The sequence below is a fragment of the Capra hircus genome, chromosome 3 (assembly GCF_001704415.2).
Source record: "Capra hircus breed San Clemente chromosome 3, ASM170441v1, whole genome shotgun sequence".
Classification (NCBI taxonomy): domain Eukaryota; kingdom Metazoa; phylum Chordata; class Mammalia; order Artiodactyla; family Bovidae; genus Capra; species Capra hircus.
The window spans coordinates 51,248,588-51,274,324 of record NC_030810.1 but is presented as its reverse complement, the minus strand read 5'-3'; the positions used below and the strand labels follow the sequence as shown (position 1 = coordinate 51,274,324).

General features: G+C 37.9%; 1 protein-coding gene across 3 annotated transcripts; it reads right to left on the bottom strand.

Annotated features, from left to right (window-relative positions):
- On the bottom strand, window positions 1–25,737 carry LHX8 (LIM homeobox 8). Of its 3 annotated transcripts, none has more exons than XM_018046570.1 (9): window positions 25,196–25,737; window positions 23,393–23,479; window positions 22,869–23,030; window positions 18,903–19,024; window positions 16,641–16,861; window positions 16,022–16,125; window positions 11,356–11,451; window positions 5,062–5,245; window positions 1–717 (listed from the first exon to the last, which is right to left on the bottom strand). In XM_018046570.1, exons 2-9 carry the CDS (start codon window positions 23,465–23,467, stop codon window positions 641–643), a joined length of 1,041 nt encoding a protein of 346 aa, XP_017902059.1. In that variant the 5' UTR covers window positions 23,468–23,479; window positions 25,196–25,737; the 3' UTR covers window positions 1–640. The 3 variants fall into 3 exon arrangements, with proteins under 3 accessions (XP_017902059.1, XP_017902058.1, XP_017902060.1); XM_018046569.1 differs by having other exon boundaries at window positions 25,439–25,737; XM_018046571.1 differs by lacking the exon at window positions 11,356–11,451 and having other exon boundaries at window positions 107–717; window positions 25,439–25,737.

Sequence of the window (25,737 nt, the reverse complement as noted above, 5' to 3'; positions counted from 1 at the left end):
TTGAAACTTTCACAAGAATGAAAAATGTTTAATAAACTTAGAATGGTGGGCTTATTAAACTATAGTGTTATTTACAGCCATAGTTCATCAACCACAAACACAATAATGTGTTTGCATGGCATGCTACAACAGAAGCTTTATTCAGTTCATTCAGAAAACATTGGCAAAATAAATTTCAATTGCAAATTCACAGATACAAGCTTCAAAGTATAAAGTTGTATATAACAAAAAGTACAGGTAATATTTATAACAATAACTTACAGATACAAACTAATGATAAACTACAATTTCACAAAGGATTGTAAACATTTTGCACACTTGTCAGTCCTTTCTTTTAGGCAAAGTGCTCTTTTGATGACAAATAAATTAACAGATACACACTCGAGTGAACTATTTTCATACAATACAAAAAAAAGTTTTGATTTATTTTCTTCTTGTAAACATAAGTTTTACAAAAAATGAAGAATCAATAAAAGTGTCTTGCAGGCCAACTAGAGATACATACCTGGGCAGCAAAGTGATGTTGGAAATGCTTTGGGTGTTAAATAAAAAATTAACATTAATATATTTTCAATGGTATTTTATACATAACAAATGACAAGTTTATATCCTTAATCATTTCTATCCCTGAAAGAAGGAATTAGGTATGACTTATTGGCAGTTGTGTCATTGAATGGGGTAACAAGGGCTGGAGTCCAAGAGTTGTTGGTGAATGAGCTACAAAATAGAAAGAAATTTGTGGATCAGTTTTGTATGGTAAATAAAACTGACTTAAAAACAAACAAAAAACAATCCAAGGCAAAGTCCTCTCACTACTGATTATAGCTGAGGGCACCAAGCTATTCCACTGACCTCAGCAGAAGCATTAACTTATTCAGCATAGTGAGTATAGTATTATGAGAATCCAGGAATGGTTTACTCCAAAATCTTTATTTTGGGCCCCAAGCTTTTGCCACTTTAAAGTCCTCCATCCATACCCCATTCACTGCACTTTACCCTGCAGCCAGAAACACACCACCTTCATCTACAGAGATGTTGCTAAATTTCATACGAAGGTTCCTCTATAGGGTGACTCCTGTCCCCAAATTCCCATTTATGGATGTTTAACTGACTCTTTCCTAAGCAGACATGAAAACACATTTGATTCAGGCAACACCACAGTCATTCATGTGAACACACACAATTTTAATCCTAGTACACTAGCATAAATGGCAACAATGATACAGGCTCTGAATTTTACTGTAACCAAACCTTAAAATGAACTTTTCACTCTCAGCAAAGACTATGCTGCTTCAAACCAAATGTCCTCCTAAGAGCAACTAAGAAAGCTGGACAAAATTTTTAAAAAGCGGTTTGAAGGCATCTGAAAGATACCAAGGCAGTGAGAGTTTGCAAAGTCAAGTCCTAGAGAAGGAAGGAAATAAAATGAGGCTACTTTTCCTCCACAAGTGTAATAACAATTTTAAAAGGAAATGAGTGTCTAAGAGGCTGAGTTTAGCAGAGTTTTCAGGAGTTAGACTTTGGGTACTGGGGAACAAATATGAAGGACCAGGTACCACTGAAGAGAAGCCCTCATTAAAAACAATAGACACAAAACAAAACACAAGCTTTGGGGGGTATCCCAAAAGGCTACTGCCAAGAAGTGGTGACCCAGAAACATGCCAGCCTTTGTGAGAACTCATGTCTGATTGGATTAAGTTGGTCTTCCCCTGACCTAACTCCCTGCTAATGGCAAAACTAAATTCTCTCTGGTGGAAAATATCCCATCCAGAGCTTCAAATTATTTCTAGTTTTCACACCTCACATCTGAAGTGCAATAAAAAAGTGACAAGGCAAATAAGACATGACTTGACTACAAAGAGGAAAAAACAATAGAATAGATTGCGAAAATATCCAGATATTGGAGTTGTCAGGTATGAACTTTAAAATAACTATAATTAGTATAACAATTCCTTAATAAAGGAATAAAGTGATAAGATAGATAATTCTGGTATGGAAATAAAAACTATATAAAAGAATGAAATGGAAATTCTAAAAACTGAAAACAATAACTGAAATTAAGACCTCAGCAAGTGAGTTTTACAGCCTATACAGAGAGAGAATTAGTGAACTGGAATACAGATCAGAAGAAAATATCTAGTCCAGAACATGGAAGATCAAAAGGCTAGAAAATATGGACTTTTTCAGTAATAGCAGAAATAATATTTGAAGATACAGAAAGTTTGTATAAGCAAATACATCAAACTTTCATATTCAAAAAGCATATCTAGGCACATTCTACAAAACTTAAAACCAAGCACAAAGAGAAAAGCTGGGGGGAAAAGGACATTCACTTTTAAAAGAACAAGATTAAGACCCATAGCTGACTTCAACAATAAGTGGTATCAAGTCAATTAACTATATTCTAAATAACAGAAACAATGGAAGAAAAGTATTTTATTCATATTGTCAAAGTGCTGAAAGAAAACAGCTGTAAACCTAGATTTCCATATATAAAAGAAAAACCATTTACAATTAACTGAATCAAAACAAAAAACTATAAAAAAAAAAAACTAACAAAAGATGCGTAAGTTTCCTAAACAGAAAACTCCAGAATATAAGAGAGCATTTGAAGGTGACCTAAATAAACAGAAAGACAGACTAGGATTGTGGTTTGGAAGACATTATTATTAAGATGGTGGTTTCCTACCAAATTATTTAACAGATTATATCAAAATCTCAATTATTTTCTTTTTGTTGGAAAAAATTATGGGAACATAAAGGGTCAAGAAGAGGCAATACAAACTTAAACAACAAAATAGGATAACATGTATTACTGGATATCAATAATTATATATCCAGCATTAGTAAAACAATTAGATATGGATACAGAAATAAATAGACCAATAAAACAGAATAGTATGTTCTAAGTCCCTTCAGTCATGCCCAACTCTTTGTGACCCCACAGACTGTAGCCCTCTAGGCTCTTCTAAGGATACAGAAGTTGACATATAAATTATATGGACACTTGGTTTATGACAATGTAGCACAGAAAATCAGCTGAGAAATTGGTACTTTCATAAACATAACAAAGACTTTGTCCTTATTTTATACTACATAGAAAATTCAATTCTAGATGGACTGTAAATCTAAATGTCAAGCTAAAACATGGTTAGTGATATCATAAGAGGAATATATGACAAAGGTCCATTTGGTCAAAACTATGGTTTTTCCAGTAGTCATGTATGTATGTGAGAACTGGACCATAAAGAAAGCTGAACACCAAAGAATTGATGCTTTCTAACTGTGGTGTTAGAGAAGACCCTTGAGAGTCCCTTGGACAGCAAGGAGATCAAACCAGTCAATCCTAAAGGAAGTCAGTCCTGAATATTCATTAGAAGGACTGACACTGAAGCTGAAGCTCCAATACTTTGGCTACCTGATGCAAAGAACTGACTCACTGGAAAAGACCCTGATACTGGAAAAGATTGAAGGCGGGAACAGAAGGGGACGGCAGAGGATGAGATGGTTGGATGGTATCACTGACTCAATGGACATGAGTTTGAGCAAGCTTTGGGAGTTGTTGATGGATAGGGAGGCCTGGAGTGATTCAGTCCATGAGGTCGCTAAGAGTCAGACACGACTGAGCAGCTGAACTGAACCGATAGGAGGAATATCTTCATTACCTTTGAGTAGGAACAATTTCTTGAACAGGTCATAAAAAAGCATTCCCCATGAAGGAAAAAAACTGATGGAACTATATTAAAATTAGGAACTTGTGCTCCATAAAACATACCCTTAAGACAGCAATACATATAATCATGAAAAAACTTATCTATATGCAATACACAACCAAAATTAGCACAAATCAAGGAAAAACAAAACAGACAAGCCAACAGACCAACAAGCAAAGGACATGAACAGGTATTTCACAAAAAAGAAAAACAATATACAAATGCCCAAAGAAAAAATACTCAAGCTTTTCAGAGATGAGGGAAGAGCAAATGGAAATAATGAGATAGCACTATACAACCACTAAGCTGGCTAAATTAAGAGGTCACACCACATCAAGTGCTGGAGAGGATGTAGAGCACCTTGACCTCTCATGTGCTGCTGGTCAGAGTGTATATTGGTTCAACCAGTATCAGAAACTTTTTGGCAGAATCAACTAAGATTGAACATATGTGTAGCCAGGACCCTATATGCTACTCTTAGCATATACGTACTAGATAAAACTGTGAATTAACGTGCACCAAAAGGTGTGTACAATGAGGCCCATAGCATCATATACATAAAAGCCCAAACCGGAAATAAAATGAGTGCCTACCAACCCTAAGTGGATAATGGTATCCTACAGTGGAATTTTGTATAACAATGAAACAAATCACTGATTCTTGCAACAATACAAAGGAATCTCACAAACATTATAGTTGAAAGAAGTGAGACACAGAATACATTCTGCAAGGTTTGATTTATATAAAGCTCAACAACAGGCAAAACCAGAACATGATTTTAGGAGTCAAGGCAATGCCACTTTGGAGGAAGAGGATAATGACTGGGAGGGGACATAAGAGAAGCTTCTGAGGTGCTAATTATATCCTACTACTTCCTCTGGATATGTTGATTTTATTAATTCATCAAGTTGAATACTTATGTGTGTACTTTTCCATACGTACGTTTTGCTTCAATAAAAAAGTTTTTTTTTTTAACAAAATTCAGTAAACCGCAATCTAAAAATCTGAGGGTGAATACTTGTGTCTGACCATAGGAAAATAAATTATTCAAATATTTATCAGGTCAAAACAAAAAGAATGTTTTTTCTAAGTAAAAATCAAGCACTATCTATGAGTCATTATGAATATCTGTATTTTAGCTATAAAGTGAGTGCTTTGCATGCCCCTTAAAAGGCTGTCACAGAAGTAAGAAGATTGGATAGTTCTTCTCCCTACTGCATCCCTCTCCCACAGTATTTTTCAGCTACTACTGAGGTAATATTTCAAAATGTGAATCCTATTAATTATATAATATTAGAAGGTATGAGTGATTGTTTGAAAGGCAGCTGTTAAATGTTAGGATACCTACCATCCATATAACTATGCAGTGCAGTTAACATCGTCCCATCTTGGGGCACATATGCAGAATAAGCCATTTCTTCTAACATAGGTGGAGACAGTCTGGAGGGTGGCACTGCTGTGACTGGGGCAGAGGAGGAGTGATTAGGACTGACGTGTTTCTTGTGGCGTGCTCTACAGTTCTGAAACCATACCTGAGAGAGGAGAAAACCAACAGTAGCTATGTCACATAGCAGCTGAGTACAATACCAGTTCAATACTACAAAGGATGCCACTCTATCATGTAAGCACAGCATAAATCTAAGCAGCTTTCTTTAAAAAAGAGTTCTGTAGACACAAGAGAAATCATTTTGCACAGTTATCAACAGTCATTTTCTTTGCCCAAATAATAATTACCTGATGATTTAATTTAAAGCAGGTTCTATAATAAGCCAGCATCTTCCAAAATAAAAATGGGGGAGGGGAGTCAAAATTTCAGAAAAGTTTCCTTGGTTCTCCTACTGACATTTGGGACAAAAAGTAAAATGGAAAAAACCCTTTCATCAGAAATTTTTAAAAAATACACTACTCACTGTATTCTCAGACACCTGCTGGACTTATTTGAAATCCATTTTCAAATGATTAAAATCCCCACTGAGAACTTAAGGCTTTCTACAAACCTCTTGATTCAGTTATTCCAGTCTCTTGGTAACCTGCTGAGTTCAATTTCTCTTAGTAAATGCATAGGCTATTCTCTAAGAAGCAGGTTAAAGTCAGGCTTACAGCAAGAAACAACTAGCAATATTTAAGTAAAAAAAAATGCAAACATATCCACTGGTGAAACTGTTCACCAAATGTAAAGAGCTAACCACCTTGTGTACACTCCATCACAGAAATAAAGGAAGTTCTGGGTTAAGCAGAATTTTATGTGCAGGTCAGGGTAAACAAGTCTAGACCACTCAGAATGCTTCCAGTAACTAAGCTACCTGCATGTGAACTTCCTGCTCTTAGATATAACCTGCCTACAGAGTGTTCCTCTATTAAAATATTATAGCATTTATTTGCTATCACTCCAAACAACTCTGTCATAAGAGGATAGAGAAGTGGAGGGATTAAAACTTTATAAGGAAATTAGGATAAGAACATTTGGGGATCAAGGGAGAAGGCCAGGGGCAGAAGTCTCTGCCCAGGGATGGCAGGCAGTTAGTTGACGGCTCAAGGGAATCAGGGCTGAACAATGTGGAACAGAGGGCTGAACAAAAAAAAGATTTATTAAAAAGTTGGCCTGACTTCAAAAGGCATACCTTGCTATCCTTGGGACTCATAAACAGAGGTATAAACTCAAGGGGTTAATACTAAAGGAAAACGGGTCTGAGCAGGTGGCTGAGGGGTAGCATCTAAGGAGTATTTCAGGAACAAGCTTAGGCATGTATCAAGGAAAATGATGTAGCCACAGCCTTATCATCCATGTTCTGGAGCAGCAGCGAGACTCGGGTATCTATACAGAGATTTCATCCAGAGTCTTCAGTCACAGTTCCCTTTACAGGCTACTGAACAACAGGCGCCACTGCCGTCACCCAGCCAGCCAAGACGACACACTCACAGATTCTCCAACTTTTAACCAAGGATAGCTGCCACCTGCCTTTTCCCCTGACACTGCCCGGAAGATAGGCACCCCACAGGACGACATTAACCTAAAACACATGGCACTATGATTCCCAGAGTTTCTTCAAGGTATCTTATGTCTCCAACAAATTACATATTAGATGGAAAACACTGTTATTTTTTTTTTTAATTTCAGACTTTGGAAATAAATATGAAGATAGCCTGATGTTAACAGTAGAATGACTACCTTAACGTAATTCAAATACCTCCTAGAAAAAAATCAACAGGTAATTAAGCAAAGAGACGTTTGAAAACACAAAGAATCATGTAACCTGCACATTTAAATAAAGATTTCAGGCATCAGAAAACTTCTGACATGAGGACTATCTAGCTTGAGGAATGAAATACAAGTCCTTTTGATTCTCCTTACTGACTTAAAATCTCTTCTTGTTTTGCAAACCACTAAGAGAGTTAAAATTTCTTCTAAGAAACATACTTTTAAAACATCTAAGTTGTAAATTGTAAAATACATAAGCTGAAAGCAGGCCATGTAGACATTGTGTAAAAGAAGACTAGTGCATTAGAAACTAGAGCTGGCATAGAATTGATTAGAGAAAGCTACCTAATCATTTGGGGGGAAAAAAAGAAAAATCCCAACTTTACAACACGTAACCAAAAGTCCATTACAAATAATTAAGGATTTAGATGTAAGTAATTGGGACCATAAATGTTATCGAAACAAAAGCCAATGTTGATATACTTCTTTAGGTGAAGCAAGAAAAAGGCCAAAGCTATCAGAAAAAAAATATGAAGAGATTTGAATACAGAACAATGTAAAATTTCTATATGGTAAAAATAAATGAAAAGGCAATTGATGAACTATGAAAGTTTAACATGATAAATAAAAATCAGTAAGATAAAGAGAAAAGAAATAACCCAATATAAAAATCAGCTAAAAAATAATTTTTAATCACAATATAAGTAAACATATTAAGGTTTATTGATATAAAAGAAAGATAAATAAAAATAATGATATTTTCTTACTGGCAATTGGAAAGGATGTAAAAGAATAATAGTTTTTAGGATTTATCCACCTTTAGGAAAGAGAAATTTCATATGTAGGTTCTGGGAGAATAAATTGATTTTGAACTTTCTGCAAGGTGAATTTTGTACTATCAGTCAAAGGCTCTTATAATGTTTTTATCTTTTGACTCAATAATCTCACTTCTAGAAATTTATCCTATAGACACCACTGAACAAATGCACAAAGTATATACACAATGTTCTTCATTGTAGCATTTTTATGATGGAAAAGATTTCAAAATAAACTAAATAAATTATATAGTAACACAAAGGATGTATATTTTAATATGGAAAGGGAACTCCAAGCACACTGGGAGAAATAGCAATGTTTTATCATGTTTCTGTAAGATATACAATTCATAATTCAACTTTGTGAAAGGATATGTGAGCAGTGATTATATCTGGATGTAGACTATTGAAAGTAAAATCACCCATCTTTGTTCTGTGATTTCAGCTCAGTGGTGATCTGCTCTGTTACAATGTCTCACTATGCAGACTTTCAGGGCTTCCCTGGAGGCTCAGATGGTAAAGAATCTGCCTGCAATGCAGGAGACCCAGATTTGTTATCTGGATTGGGAAGATCCCCTGGAGAAGGAAATAGCTACCCACTCCAGTATTCTTGCCTGGAGAACTCCATGGACAGAAGAACCTGGTGGGCTACAGTCCATGGGGTCGCAGAGTCACACACGACTGAGCGACTAACAATTTTCACTTTCATGCAGACTTTAGCTAGTAAAGGTGAGATCTGTAATAATATCCTGTATAGGACCAGTATTTCCACTTAATATTTGGGTAACCTAGTTTGTATATAAGAATCAAGGCCTAGTAAATCTCTTTTCTTTAACATTTCTAATGCGTGCTCAATGCTAGGAAGTAGCTGGGCAAAGACGTTCTGACTACTATTTGAGTTCACAGTAATTAATCCTTCAAAAATACTGTAAAGGACTATATATTTGAGTTGTTAGTACTCCTGTGCCATCTTATCAAAATATTTAACTCTTACATATTAAAGCCACCACCCAACAATATATTCTCCAGGTTCTAGGGCTTGCAATGTAGCTAACTTGCTCATAATACTGGTGACCTAAATACCTGGAAATTATATGAGAGATATCTGTCTGGGGTTCTTACTTCTTCAAATAATAAAGAAAGCTTTCAGAAAATCTTCCATTTTCCTTTGCTTCCAACTTCAAAGTAATCTAAAACGTAATAACCATGAATCTGACTTAGCTACAGCAATCACTGTCACTGAATGTATAGAGTCTTAGATTATGAGGAACCCCTCAGACCATTGAGTTGGAACTACCTCAACAAAGGAAGTTTCACTTCCAGGTAAAGGAAACTCAGAACCTCAATGGTGTGTGCTAAGTGGCTCAGTCATGCCCGGCTCTATGACTCCATGGACTGTAGCCCGCCAGGCTCCTCTGTCCATAGGATTCTCCAGGCAAGAATACTGGAGTGGGCTGCCATGCCTCCTTTAGAGGATCTTCCTGCCCCAGGGACTGAACCCATGTCTCCTGCACTCTTTACCAGTAGTGCTCAATGGTAGCCGATGCCAATTTTGTAGACTTACACACTAAGAAAATTCTTCACTGTGAGTGAAATCTGTTTTTCTCCTACATTCCTTTGCAGAGACATGATCCTGCCGCCTTTCATAACCATTTAAAGACACCTCTGTTTATACTCTTCCTTCCCTTACCATCTCTGGATCTTTTCTCCAGATAAATATCCCTGTTGCTGCTAATAATAGCACATGATTTCCAGACTTTTTTGACCTTAATCTTCCTCTAAAGGGAGCACTCTTTTCACACTTGTTAGCCCCTTTCTAGAATCTGGCACTCTGAGACAAACACAATACCCTGGACATCTGAAAGTACTGAGGTTATGGGACTTGCCACCTCAGACAGCCTCATTACACTGCACTTAACCAAATCCACGGCAAATCTAGGTCTTCATAGAAGCTGAGGTATCGTCAGGTCTCTCCCACTGACTTCTTGGAATAAATGATCTTTTAATTATGAAATACTTCAGACCTAATAGAAATAAACTGAAGAACACACACCTGTTTACCCACCAGCCAATTTAAGAAATAAAACATTACAGTGCAGTGTTAGACGCAACTGTTTCCCCTACTGGGCTTCATCTTACAGTCTGTCACTTGCATCATTACTCTGTTATACCTTTTTAATCTTAAATATTATTTAAAAGTGTTTTCCATTTCCCTAGTCGAAGGGAAATATAAGATCCTGATACAGTTGACCATCTCCATCTTGAATCTACCTCAGTCCTCGGGCTTCCATGATGCTTCTACCCTAGACGCATTCCTTGGTTCTGGCTGTGATGGTCTAGTTCACACAGCTCACTCCATAAAGTTCATGCCTCAGTTTGTACTGCCCACAGTCTCTCTATAAAGGAGCTAGTTTCATGGGTCTGGTTCATCCTTTGTAAAAGTTGCTCAGTCATATTGGACTCTTTGTGATCCCATGGACTGTAGGCTGCCAGGCTCTGTTCATGGAATTCTCCAGGCCAGAATACTAGAGTGGGTAGCCATTCCCTTCTCCAGGGGATCTTCCCAACCCAGGCATCAAACCCAGGTCTCCCGCACTGCAGGCGGATTCTTTACTTTCTAAGCCACCAGGGAAATGTATCCATGGAAATGATGCTTCATTCTTTAAAATACTGGTTTACATGCTCAACTGCCACCATCATTGCCTGATAATTAAAGCTGGAAAAGGAATTCATCTCCCTCCCAACTGCCAAACCCACATTTTAAAAAACCTTTAATAGTGCGGTCAGTAACACTATTTCCATGGATACTTTGACTTCAAATATAAGTCATCTTTGATGTCTCTCTGCTTCACCATTACAGTGTCCGGGTCTTTTTCCTCATCTCTCTTGCATCCAGTGGCTGCCATTAGTCTTCAGTAGATAAAATGTTTCAGAATGAATTTGAGGCCACCAGCTAAGTCTCTTTTTGAAAAATCATTATTTTGCTGGGCATCACACCTAAACTGTCAATCTCCATGTAGCCTCTCCCAACTCTAAGTCTTCCTATGTACTGTCACCAGTCCTTTCTTCCTAAAAATACTTATCATGGTTTTCTCCTACTCAGAAGCAAACTTGATATTCACAGGCCTCTCCAAGTTCAGCTTAAACAACTCTATTTCCCACAATTTGCAAACATAAATTTTATCTTCCAACAAATTTGCTCTAACTTATCCTTCCCTACTTTTGTTTACATCATTCCTTCTACCTGGATCTTTAATAAAGGTCATCAACATCGCCCACCCCCTGCACACACACACATCCACATACACAGTCATAAAAAAGTAGAAACAATTCTGGCTTCAAAAACAGATCTAGCTCCAAACCGTAGTTGTCTTTTTAGCCTTAGGATCTTAGGCTTGCTCTGAGCAATGAACGAAGTAACTTCTGCAAAGAGCTGTCTAACAAATGGTAGCCTGGATCATGCAGGCTAATAATTATCAGGCTTTTTAAAAAACTAATTTAAAATGTGAAGAGATCTAAAATGAGAAGCTAGTGCTTTGACATTTCTACACACACACACACAATGTACACTTATAAAAACCTAGAATAGAACTTTTAGTATCTCTTGATTAACCTTTAAAATAGTCACCTGTATCACACGTCTGCTCAAGCCTGTCCTTTCTGCCAGTTTCTGGAGAGTCTGTGCATCTGGGTTGTTGTCCTGAGCAAACTGTGCTTGCATAACCTGTTTTTTTAAAAAATGTAGGTAGTAAATAGTAAATAGCTAAAAATAAGAAGCTCAATCTTCTGAACTTTGATGACAGGAGAGATAAGGCATGCACAAGAAAATGGAGTACTTGTATTTTACTACTTGAAAATCAATACAGAGAAGTGTATATCAATAAAAAGAATGCATATTATGTAAAATTATGCACAATTTGCTATGATCAAATCTTTAAAAAAATAAATTTCAACATAAAAAACTTGTCTCTCAACTATGCTGTTAAAAATAAGCTCACCTTTTCTTCCATTCTTACAACCCACAAAAAATGCATGTCTATTTACTATTTTTTCCATTTTGTTAAAAATTACTAGCATTAAGCAATTTTTAAAAATATAAAAATCATATCTTTGACCTCTACTCAACTAAATAGGTTCAAGGCACCTACATCAATTTTTATTAGTATGAAAATAGTAGACAGTGCAACAGATTGCACTCCACTTAATTGCAATGACTCCATCATTCTTTGTTTCGACACTTGTTCTATGCAAAGGAACATCTGGGACCTTAAAAGAGAGATACTCATCAGTCTATTGTATAAGAATTTTCTGAGATCTAAACGTTCATAGATCGAAAAGCTCCCAGATGATTCTGATGTGAACCTTTGGATTGGAACCTGGCTTCAGCTTCCTGGGAGAAAGATATATGCATGCCAATAATTAACAACAATACAAGTTAAAGTGAGACGCATGGAGTTACGGAGGAGGAAAAGGAGCTCCAGAATAAAAGCACAAGCAAAGGGCTTTGGATTCCTTCAGAAAAGGAAGTACTGGGAATCAAGCAAGATATTTGAATTTTATTACTTAAAAGTGAATAGAGGGAAATATAAAATATAAAGAAAGTATTATAATGAGAGAGTAGAGCCTAGCATCCAAATGATTGTGCATGTCCTGGGCATGGGATGGGGGTAATCTACCTAATCTAAAGTTCTGCTGACCCTGACACCATTTCCAACAGTCAAGATTAACTGCATTCTTTACTATGTTCCTCAAATAATACCATCTTCTGCCACTGCACTTGTCACCAAATAGTTAGCTAATTTGCCAGCAAGTAGAGCTCTTCATAGCAGAAAGTGAGTTTCTGGAGGGTAAAGAGAATGTCTTATCCATTATATCTGGAGATAATGCCCAGATTAACGGAATGAACCTGCACAATATGCAGAAAATCCGAAGATAGTGTGGAGAAAAAGATCAGTGTTGTTCCGGGAAACCTTATGAGGTTTAAAAATTATGTATTTTTTTCACTTAGGTTCTCACTGATAGGACTCTTCCAGAATAAGGCATTCCTGGCTTCCAGTCCAATATACTTGTCCACATACTTGCTGTAAACTAGCACTTTTACTTTTGCTTTTAAAAATGGGCAGAAACAGCCTAAAAGTTTATTATCATGCCCAGTTCACGTAATCCTTCCTCTCCTACTCCAAATGTGTTACTTTAATATCTTCATGTGCAAATAGTTGTGTTTATACGTAGTTGAGCATGTAACATCCAAAAGAGAAAAAAAGAATGAACAAATTAATGTCTTTGTTTTTTTAATTTTTCAAGGAGGAAAGCTGAACAGATATTTATTTGTAATGTTATTATAGATAATTTATAAAACAAAAAACATGCTCTTCACAAATGCATTTCAAATTCACAAGTTTAATAATGGAACCAAATTACATTTACTAAAGCAATTTCTCATTAAGGAATAAAGGAAAACTTAAATCAACACTGATGGTTTAAAACTGGAATATGCCAATGGAAAAGTAAGATGTATTCATCAGTGTTTAGTCTCACAAAGGAATCCTTTTAATTTCGACTTGGTTTCATTGCTCTCCAGTCACTAATGATGCCAAAAATCTACCCTATTCCTCTTCTGAGCTATTTAAAATGGTCAAGGATCTAGCCTCTGTAGACACATCATTTTCAAGCCAGAAAGTCTACCAAAAATGTCAAGAGTCTGCATAGTAGCAGCTGACCAACTTAATCTGAAAGTAGATTAAAGTAGGTGCTAACCCTGGCATGTTTAACATTAATAATCATTGAGCAAGTACTTCCAACTACAATAAGCAAACCATAATATTGGCAGGAACTTTAAAAATACAGTTTATACAAATGAGACAATATTTGAAATATTTTTGCCAACACAGAATAGTCTATTTTGTGTTAAACTATTTTTTTCTTCTCGTAATTTTCTAAAGAATTTTGAAGTTTGTTTGTTCCTCATACTTTACCTCTAAGTCCAAGCAAGGTACTGTATGAATAGTCTTGACTTACTGACCACCTATATTTTATTGTTTTGCTAAATTTAAGCACTACTTAAACAATTAGCTTTCTGAGGAGTAAGACAGTTTAACAATGAGGTACATGGCCTGATTTATTAAAGCTTCTGGTAAAGTATAATGATTCAATTTATCCTAGATACCTAAGCAACAAAGAACACTTGAGGACAAGATTATGCCTCATCGTTTCAGTCATTCCTGGCATAGACTGATGCTAATCAACACTGAATAAGCGAGAACATGCTTAGAAAGAATATAATTTCTGCTTTCATTTTTAAAAACCTATGATTTTGATATAAATTTTTAAAAACTCATGATTCAGATAACATTTTCATATAATAATGCATGGCTTAAGTAGTTTTTATGCACATTTGCAATTTAAAACTATAAAGCCATCTTTAAGATTCAGAATCTCACTCTTGTTTTAGCTGCCACAGCCGTGAAATGGAGTCCTAGTAAGGCACAGTTCTACTCATGGTCTCCTGGGAGGCTAAGGAAAATTAAAAGACCAGAAGTTTGGGAAGTAGGGTCCAAATCTCTTCTCTGCCATTCCCTTGATTGTCTGCCTTGGGGGAGTCTCTGCAGTTCTTGGATGAATTGTAAGAGATGAAATAAGATAACGTACAGGAAATTATCTGGCATAGGATTTGGTAAACAAAGACCTCCACAAATATTATTCCCTCTCTATTTAATTAGTATCTACACTTTCCAGATGAGATTGTACATATCTACCTAAAAGTTGCCTCAAATTTTCAGTTACCCTTTTACTAATAAATTTTTATATCGAATTAAAGTTATCAGTCTTATGACTATTAAAATTGTGGCAGTCTTTCACGGAAACAGCCCACCTTATACACAGAACATATTTATATTAGAGATTCTATTTTAACTCAGACACCTTTTAGCTACTGGGTATTTTGCTACCAGGTCTCCCACAGGTACACGTATCCCCTACCTGGGGCTTTACATGATTTTCATGATAACCACATGAGGCACCCAGAAAAACAAGCTTCAAACAGATATTTCTTTCAGCTGCCTTACCTTCCATTTTCTACTTACTATAGTAGTCGATGCCTGAATTAAGGAATCAGAAATAATTTTCTGGAATTTTTTTTAAGAATGGATCTAGATTTTAAAGCTAGATTGCTTTTCAGTGACATTAAGGTCCTTTGGGATATTTATGTCATATCAAGGCTTCTTTCTTAATCATTGTCAAAATAAATATTCTCTCATACTGCATTCATCTTACATACTGACAAGTATTAGAATACTATCAGTGATTTTTCAAAAAATTACTTTCATTCATTTATTAACATTGTATAAAAACCCTCTAAAGTCTGAGCTAAGATGGATAATATGTATAAAGCACCTAGCCATACATACATGGTAGGTGCTCAATAAATGTTACCTCACCTTAACATAAAGCAAATACTTCAGTCACACTAATCTTTTAGAAAATGATTTATCTGAAAAAAAAAAAATGCCAGAAAAAAATCACTGTGTGTGCAGACTTAAATATAAAGCAAAGAGTAATTATTTCATTATTTTCCCGACTATAAAAATAGAAGTTATGACAATTATATTTAGGGCAACTAAGTTGAAAATAACCCCTCCATTTTCAGGGAATATAATCAAACTTTAGCATCAAATTATAGAATTACTCCCTCTACCCCCTTTAAAAACAAGGAAAGGTCTACTTGATTGCAGTCAATCAGTAGATTTCTATTTATGGTAAGGTATTTTCAATTCCTTCCTACTCAGAAAATCTACAGTCTTGTCTATTAAAAGACTCAATGCAGTTTGTTAAAAAGATGAACACATCAGAGTCCCACAGACCCACATACTGAACGTCTCTTTCTGTTAAGTGTCCCAAAATGTTCTGTCTTCTATTAAAATTACATGTAGTAACATAAATACCTCGGTTAAAGTAATTTTTTCAGGAAGTCAGGACAGAGCAACATTTTGTTTGCACCTTGATGTTAATGCTAACAAACATTAGGGAGACAAACTTGCATAAGTTCACATCATACCACAACTCTTGGAATATTGATAAACAATATATAGGGCAATGTTTTCATACACTTAACAAGTCAGTTTGCACAAAAAGCACAGAGTAACTTTTTTGAAAAAATAAAAATGTTTTAAGACAGCACAGACATTGGTTTTTGTTTGGCTTTTGTTAGTTTCAGTGTTTTTTGTTTATTGGGGTTTTTTTCTCTTTTTTTGTGGTGGAAAAGGGCTTCAAAAACTCAAATTCATTGTCATGTCTACCTGGAGCTGATCTGCTGTAAAGCTGGTCCGAGCTCTTTTTGCTGGTTTTGGATGATTAACATCTTGCTCTGTAAGGAGGGCGCCTTCAACACTAATCCCATTACCTGCATTTAAAAAACACACTAAATGTGCTGGTAAGTCAAATGGGGGCAGTCATACAATAACAGGTTTCTTGCATCTCTTGGCGTGGTATGAAACTGTATACATCTTCTAGTTTGCCAAATCCCTTAAGATTTAGAACATACTAGAAACATAATGTAGAAACAACATTTCATTTGTAGGCTTATATATTTAGTCAAAAGTGCACCAAGTTGAAAGTGCACATCTAAGGCTCATCCTTAAAAAGGCAAACACAAGGAAACAACTGGTTACAAAAAGCAAAACAGAACCCTAAACTCAAGGCTGCTTCCTGAGAATATGGCACAAGGCAAATACATATGCCATGGCTTTTCTCATAAATAAACAGATGGAGACCATCACTAACAGTAGAGGGCTTAATGAGTTTCACCACAATTACACTGCACAAAATAATGCTTTAAGACGACCTTAGGAAAAAATTATTTTTATCCCTGTGTTCACTGTCCCAAAAGATTCAAAAGTATTTTAAGTATATATTTACCATTTTCCACTTCTCTTTTTAAATTATCCAGCATGCAGTCATAATGCACTCTGCAGAGAACTTTCTCTTCCACTAAAGCAAACTCCTCTCCCGTAGACAGTTGTCTTTTGCAAGAAAAGCAGGCAAAGCACGCCAAATGATAGACATTCCCCTTGGCCCTCCGGACCCAGTCAGTAGAATGGATATGCCTCCCACAGCGAGAGCAGCGAGTTCCATACCTTCTACATAAATGGGGGGTGGGGGAAGGGTGAAGAGTTAATGCTTGGTGAGATATTCATCAGTCTAGGATTAAACTAACACATTATATTACTCACTGGATTAATCCAAGTATTTAAATCTTTTGAAAATGAAACAGGAATAAATTATTTTTTAAAAGTCAATATGGTAAGCAGCAGCAAGACTTGAGATGGGATCATAATTCAAACCTGTTTATAAAACAAAAACTTCTCATTGTTACTCTAAAGGAGGATAGGATTTTTCTCTTAAAATAAATGAAATTTGAGTTTCAATATCCTTCTTGTAACAAATATCAGGACATTTATAAATTATCTAGAGACTCAACATAACACACACACTCCAAACTGAAAAAACTAAAAGTACAAAGCGATACCATTGAAGATATAAATCGTGATATCTTAAAGCCAAGTTGAGATAATTAGAAAATACTTTAAACTTTTTTAAAAAGTTAAAGCATTTAAAATTGATATTATCGAAGAATGAATAGAACAGAAATTGTTCACTCTGGTGCGTGAGGAAGGAAAACTCAGAGATGCTTCCTTTGGTAAACAAGGTCTTGCATTACCATCCACAAGAGGTGGAGAAATATTACCTAAAACTTTTAGACACAATTCTGGACATTAAATGCAAGTTAATCTTAACAAAATGCCAGATGTAAAGATCTTTATCTCTCAGTCCTTGTGACACTCTGTCATATCTCCTACCACAACCGCAGTCATAGCCTGGCATATCCCCATTAAGCTAGAAAAGTATATGTGTCTGTGTCTATTCATTAACACATATCTTTAGAGGTGTTGCTAGTTTTTAAATTAATCTGAATCATAAAATCAATTTTTGAATATAGTAAAATACAAGGTATTTAAAAAATCCTGAAGAACTAGACTTGTAAAAAGTCTCTGAAAACAAACATTTCAAGCAGCTTTAAATTACAAAAAAAAAAAAAAAATTAAGATTAGCATACCCTATGTGAAAGAGGAGGCAAATTGCTACTGTTTTTGAGAAAATAGAAAGCAAACCTGATGAAAAATATATGATTGGGTAATTATAAGATCCTATGATTTTGTAAAATAAAGGACTCTGGGTTTCGTGAAGTGCTTTAACTTGCCTAGCAATTTTATTCAAATCAATCACTAAACTCTTAAATCAGTTTTTGAAATTGAGTATAAACAACACAATTAGTATTACAAACTTCATTATGTAGTATTAACTTCCCAATTTCACAATGAAAATTCTTCTTCTTTTGGAAATGCAAATAAAGGAAAAAGGTGATAATTTTAAAAAGTCATGCTTAAGGATGATTTCAGTTTTGAGATAGCTATCCATTAAGAATTGAATTCTATCCATGAGGAAATTTTCCATTTAAATGATTATAAAGAGACCAAGCAGAGAAAATGTTACATTTAATACCCTAGGCAAATAAAATCGCACAAATATCAAAGAACAGACAAAAGAAACAGAATTTTTAGTCAGGTTATGTAATTAGACTTGGTGTATTTCTGATACTGGAATGGTCAATTCTTCTGAATATTATGGTTTATCATAGTTTTCAAACTGCTGGCATTTTATAGGTATATTACAGGGGGTCATTCTATAATAAACTGGTAAAAGCTCAATACCACTTCGATTTTTTCCCCCTATAATTACTTCATTTTGTCTTACTACTTTACCTGAACAAAGAGCATTGCTACAATAAGTCACCTTATATTTCATACTTTATATCCCTGTACAGCAAAGAAGCTTCCCTATTTATAATACCTAAAACTTTCATTTGCCCAGGTAGAAAAAATTATTCAGTTAATTTTTATACACTGGGTTCCTAAAACATATCAATATGCTAATTTTATTTGTTTTAATCCAATTTACCTCAAAAATATAAAGCGTTCTCATTTTGAAATCTGTTGCATACGAAAAAGTAGGCTTCAGTGAATAAAACTGGACCAGAAAGCCTATTCATAAAATTCTCTTTGTGTAAATAATTTCTTGGTGTATCTACTTACTAAAAAAACAAAAGAAGTTGCAGTGTACCTGAAATAATCAAGTTTGCAGAAAATGTCTTTGTCTTTAATGTAACAGCTGGTGTGCCTTCCTAAGGAGGTCCTGCAGACGCTGCAGGAGAGACACCGGACATGCCAGCACAGGTCATTCACCTGCGGAGTGAAAGGGGCCAGATGAGAAGCCACTCTGATACCGTGCTTAGGAGTATCCTCCATTGGTTTTCTCTACCAGGCGATTTTAAAAGCTAGCCCCTTAATATTTTAACACATGCTCTGAATGTTGCCATCTAAGAGGTGTCATATTTACATACATATGCATCGAGATATACTCTCTTTTAGATTTCAGCCAGAAAAATCACAACAGCATATTCGATACTTCCTGTTTATTTTTTAAAAATAATTTTGAAAAATTCAAGTATCTTTTTTTCAATAAATCAAATGTCCATTCTGGTTTTTTTTTTTTTTTTTTTAAAGCAACATCTATGAACATAGGGAAAATTTTGGTCACTTGAAGTCCTACATATTGGTTTTATAATTTTTCCTTGACCAAATTCTTCCCACCATAACACATGGCAACTAAAGAATTCAAGCCACATATCTTCTCAATCTACTTTTTAGCCAAGTAATTATAAACTGTTCACTAGATACAGTGAAAAAGAAAATGGACAAAAAGCTTTGTAAGATAAATACTTACCCTTATAAAGAAGCCAGGCAATTCATTTCTCTTACAAAACAGACACTGCTAAGGTAGATTTAGATATTGATATGGCAGAAGCCCTGGCTCCCACCTAACATTAAATAACCAAAACATAAAGCACTGGTAACCCTACTTTAATGATTTGGTCATTAAAGGAAAAAAATAAATCTCTTATAAGTGGTTCTAAAAAGGCACCCAAGTATTGTTTGTCATTTATACTTAGTAAGACATTTTATTTTATAAAATGCATTAATAAATCATAGCACTTTACATTGTAAATAGGGGCATGAAATACTGTCGGGTCAGCGGACAAATCGTACAAATGCTCACCTTAAACTGTTGCCATCATACTATAAGTTGCATACCTTTGGCCTTCGGGAATGAAGATGTGTACTGAACTGAATTTGCCTATAATGCAAGCTCCTAAAGTTTGCCCTTGTGGGCACAAGAACATGGTTTAGCTTAATTAAATTTCATTTAAAAGAACAGCAATAATGCAAAAGCAGCAGTTACATTGTACAAATGGATCTAATGCCTAATATAGGAATTAGGAAATTGGAAAAAATGGGGAATTTTGAAATATAGCTTTTGCTACACTATTTCATAATAAAGACAATCTTGTCCAATGATTCTATCATGTTAGCACTACTGTTCAACATGTTTTACTGTGACATGAAATATAAAAGGTACTGTGAAGCTGAAGAAGAAAGTTTCACTGGCTTCTAATTAGTTATGTCCCTCTTTCCAAAGCACTGATGATTTTAGTGAAATTTAAGTTTTGATTTTCCTATTAAAAAACATGCTTACTATACAAGTAAATAGGGAAAATAGCATTGGAAAACAACTGGAAAAAAATCTGAGGAAACCCAAATTTTAAAAATTAACAATGGTTATCGCTGTCCTGGATATAGAGATGCATTTTCTTTTTTTTCCCCCCCTCAAATGGGTCCAATTAAATTAAAGTTGAGAAGTACAGGCTTCCATTAGTATTCCACTGTTTAAGGCCTTCTGCATTTTGATCTTATCCAGGCTTTTTTTTTTAAGCCAGGATAGATGCAGTCTTCAGGGCAGAGTCATAGTCATTCTCTAGTTCCCAAAAGCCAGATGTAATTCCTAGTGTGCCACCTTTCCTCAAAGTTTACTAAAACAAAACAAAACAAAACAAAACCTTCCTTCATCTTCTTTTTCTTTTCCAGAGAGGAAAATAAGGTGAACAGAAAAAATTCTGGAGACTATAAACCTTTCCTGATGGCTAGCATACATCCAATCTCTGTATGTATACATACATAGGATCAATCCAGAAAAAAAATCACTCAAACGACAGGGCACTGAAGTATCACATGGGCAATAGACGCATCTAACTCCTCTCACATTTTTGTTCTAACTCCATTTTACTTGCCTCATGATATGGTGTTTTTCTATATTAAACAGTTACATCCTCAAATATTCTATTTAATAATTATTTTTTCACCAGTGACTTGAACTGAATTCAAACTTATCTGGAAGAATATGTACTCAAAATGGTGGTGGTGGGGGAGTTGAGAACTCAAGAGGTTTTATATAATCATAAAGTGTCAAACTTTTGTTAGTTTCCTATATGATAGGAAGACAGTTTTCCTGCACGTCTACTAATATGTACTTATGCATACTTGTACACATACTAAAGAGTAAACTAAGACTGTATGTAGAAGACTTCATTGAGAGGACTCCAGTCCTATTACAAAAGAAAGCTTAAAAAAACCTCATTTAGATAATTTAGATTGTTTTATACAAATATATATCTGATATATAAACATATGTTAACATATAAAAGATGAATGCTAGAAATGATTATCTATTTCAGAGGATATGTTAAGAGTCACTTCAAGCTTTTTTCTTTTTCCTCTCTAATGTGAAGTGGATCCATTATACATCCATTCAGAAATATTCTGAAAGATAAAGCTAATTCCTGAGAGGGCTCAAGAAAGGAAGAAGCTAGTTTTGATTCAAAAGATGGTTTTGAAATATTCAGAGAGGCTCAGGTCTAGAAACACTGAAATGGGAATCTAAGAATACAGATTTAAAGAGAAAGCTATGCTAACTTGCCAGCCTCAAGAATCAACCACTAATTAAGTAACTTAGTTACTTTTTAAACAGTTTTCACCCAAACTCTTTTTGGTTCTTTATCTTAGTTGTATCTACAGGGTATCATTCTAGCTTCCCAGATGAAGCAGTTTTGTATGCTGAGGCAGAAATTTAAAGAAACTCACAAACTTGCTTTTTGAATTCATATTCTACATAATGAATTCTTTTGAGAAACTAGGTGGGGGATGGTGGTGGTGGGGAGAATAGAAAGTGAACTGGTTTGCTACTAATTTAGTGTAGGAGAGATCATTATTTTAAATAGTGGTTTAAAAAAACTATTGAAGTTGAAATTCCATGATATTAGGATTAAAACACGGGGGACTATGATCCTTCATGCAATGACATGGATAACTGGCCTGCCAGAATTTATACTTCAAAACTCCCCCACAATATCTTAAGAGAAGTAAAACAAATTAAGACAGACAGTCAACTCTCAAACCACCACTTGAAGCACTTCATCCCAGGCATTTTTCTTTTTGTTTTGTCTAACTTCACATCAATTTCCATTGCCCTCCTAAGCACTGGAGATGACGTTAAAAAAAAAAAAAAATCACTGCGTGGCCTTGAAGTATTAAACCTTAGTAAGAGGAAGATATTGAAAATGGTTTTTATTTAAATGGTAGTATGAATTTCATTTTGGAAAAGCCTCAGGTTAGTGTAAATAAACATAAGACTATGTAAAAAATATCTGTCTAGAAAAGACTCTTTAAGGCACTTCACAGTGGTTCTCACCAAAAGAGACACTGAAAAGGGAAAATCGGTCAACATATACAGACTTGGAACCCTCATAAGCAGGCAGACGCCTGGGTGTTACTGCGGGTTATAACCCGAGGCTCGATAAAAATAATGAGGCAGGACCTTGTTTCCAGAATGGGTAAGGATTTCCCCACTTCCGTTCCTCTACAAGTAGGTGGCTGACTCCAGTACATTCACCCGGGTATCGGCACCCCTAGACCACACACACAAGCAGTTTTGCAACAACAGGGGGTATTCTAAAATTTCTTCTCCTGTTTCTTTCCCACCTTATGAGTTGCTCTTGACTGGGCGGTTGTGGTAAGAAAGTCTACAACCTCGAGCGAGAACTTGAGTGGAAAAGAAGGGGAAAATAAACTTTTCTCCTTCCCCAGAGCTCCCCGGGGAACCGCGCTTGCCTTGGGCCTCGCGGCTCCGCCCTACCTTGAGAAGGTACTTGTCCACGATCTCCAGGCCGCAGCTGCTACACACACACTTGCCAGGAGGGCAGACGGAGCCCGAGGCCATGGACCGGGGCGAGGACGACGGGGACAGCGGGGCCGAGGAGGAGCACGAGTCCTCGTCCCCCACTCCCTCGGGGCTCACCTGCAGGAAGCCACGAGGCGCGGTCTCAGGCGGTTCTAGACCCCTCCTCCTCTCCCCATCCCACAGACCCGCGGGGGCTCCCTCACCGCCTCCCCTCCCTTCCCCCAAGCCACCCCCAGTTCCTGATGTCCCGCTCCTCGCCCTCCCCGGGGTCCAAGCTCCCACGGCGCAGTCGCCGGGGCTGCAGACCCCCGACCTCAAAGCCCTGGGGTGCCTGGCGGCTCTGCCCAGCCCGTCCCAGATCCCGCCCCCTCCACCGGCTCCTCGAGGGCCCACAGTTGAGCCCTGGAAGGAACTGGGACAGCAGCCCTCCGTTTTGGGCCGCCTCTCCAGAGCCAGCACCCGGGGCCCTTCCCACTCACCAGCCCCTCTTCCCCGGCGCCTTTCCGAGTCCTCCCGGCCGCCAGGGCTGCAGTCCGCCCGCACTCCTCCGACATGAGACCCTGGCACTGAGGAGGTGAGAGACGAGAAGTTCAGAGTCGGCACGTGCAGCCCGGAGCTTCAGCTTCTCGGCACGCGGGGCGAACTAATGAAGGCCTCGGCGCGCTGGGCCGCGCAGGCAGCCGTCTGGGCGCCTGGGCCCGCGCGGCTGCGGGCGAGCGGACGGCGGCGCAGCCCTAGCGCGCAGCGAGGCGGCCACGGGAGCTCCGGGGCTCGCCCGGCGCGCCGCCGCGCTCTCCGGGCTACGGGTCCCCAGCGCTCACCGGAGCACGCCGGTTCCCCGCCCCCCTGCCAGGGGTAACGAGTTAATAACAATCATCCCCGCACAAAGCATTTTCTTTCTAGACGTCAATCACTGCGGAGCGGGGATCACTGGGCTAAAGGGGGTGCATGGGGGGTGGGGTGGAGTAGGAGAAAAGAAAAGAGGATTTGAGGAGGGGGTGGGGGTAGAAACTTGATTTCTTTAATAGCCTCAATTAAAAGACCGAGACATATATATTTTTAAATGGGAGCTTTTTGAGTTGGATAGCCCGAAAGGTGAAGAGGTTTAATAGGATACTTGAAAGCTAATTACAGCGGGATTTAAGAAGCCTGGTGTTTGTTCCGATGACAATTTGAATGAAAATGCTTCAGATTAAACCGAGCCAGCAGCTCTTTCGTAAACTTACAGCAATTAGAGCTGCGAGTGATTTATACTCGTTTCTTTAAGGTGTAAATTGCCACTTATTGCTCGGTAAGTCAACATTTGAGTTACCAAAGGATTATTTTTAACCAGCGCAAAAAGCGGGTCGAATAATGGAAAATATCCAGCTGAATTTAATTTGTGTCATTAAAAAAACAACTCACACAACCTCGGTCAAAATGTTTTAAAGCAACAACGCGCTTTACTCAAGTGTTTCCAAGCCTTTGCAGGAGTTTTGTTCTTAAACGAAAACGCAGCCGCTCTGGGCTTTTTCTGCCTCCGTTCACGGAAACGCTAGCTTGGGGGGCGAGGGGGTGGTGTCACGGAACTCGAGCGGCCCACACTTCTGTAGTTCTCTCTTCGCCTCCCTCTTCCCTCTGACAGCGTCAAGCGAGATGCTGTCCGAACCCCGGAGTCCCCCGAACCCCACCCCCGGGCTCTCTGCCGGGACCCAGCGCCGCAGCACGGAGGCCGCGTCCTCGCAGGCGCAGAGTTTAGGCAGGAGCCCCCGGAATTCCCGTGCGTTCCCCGCAAGCATTCGGGCGAAGACAAGTCAGTGGTGCCCAGGGCGGGGCCGCGGAGGCGCTCAAAAAGGCTGTAGATGATTTTCAAACCTAAAACGCGACATACCCCGCCTTTGTGAGTAAACGCTCCTGCCTCCAGAGAGAGGTGAGTTTGTCAGTTCCCCGCTATCTACTGAGGAACTATGCAACTACAGAGCCCTAGGGTTTGTTTCTTTCGATTTTTTTTTTTTAAAGTAAAATGGCCCTCAAAGCCCTCCCTGCGATCGCAAAAGTCTTCCTGGAGCTTCGTCTGCTTCTGTTTCGCTGTACGACCGCGACAGCGAGGATCGCCCTGCGGCCGGAGGAGCTCTTTAGGGCCGGCAAGCGTCCGCCAGCTGCCGAACAGAGAAGCCTCGCCTCGGCTCCGTCCCTCCCCCCAACGTCCAGCCCCCCGCCCCAGCTCCCAGCCGCCCGAACCTCCCGATTCACTCTCCCGACCTCCCGAGCACCGCTGCAAACACAACAAAAGCACGACTCACATCGCCTTAGGCTCGAGGCTTCGTCTCCCAAATTACGGTCTCCATGCCTCAGGTTAAGTGAGCTTGTGGGGAGGGGAGGCAATGATTACTGACTAACGCCACTACGTAATAAAAAAAAAAAATTGCCGGGTTTGAAGATGAGACTGTTACAGGTAATTTCTGAACCTCGTTTAGGAACCCAAACAGCTCGAGTTTCAAGGAAACTGCGATTCAGCTGGTCTGGCCGGGCGTCGGGTCGCTCACCTTCTCAAGGGGAACTGCCAGCTCAGGCACGTCCTTTTCTTCTAGTTTACACACAAACATCTGATCGCTTTTCCAATACATGGCACTGCTAGGGCTGCTTATCACATACCAGCTCCAGAGGGTCAGAGGCTGTCGGTGTCTGCCGATCTGGCCCCCCTCCCCCGCCCCAGTGCGCTAATGAAAGCTGACACACCAAGAAGAGTAAGAAGGCTACAAGTCTTCGTCCAAAGAGGCCGCTGTGACTGTAGCCACTCCGATGGACTGTTCCTAAGATTCTTTCCCCAACTTCATTGAGCTCT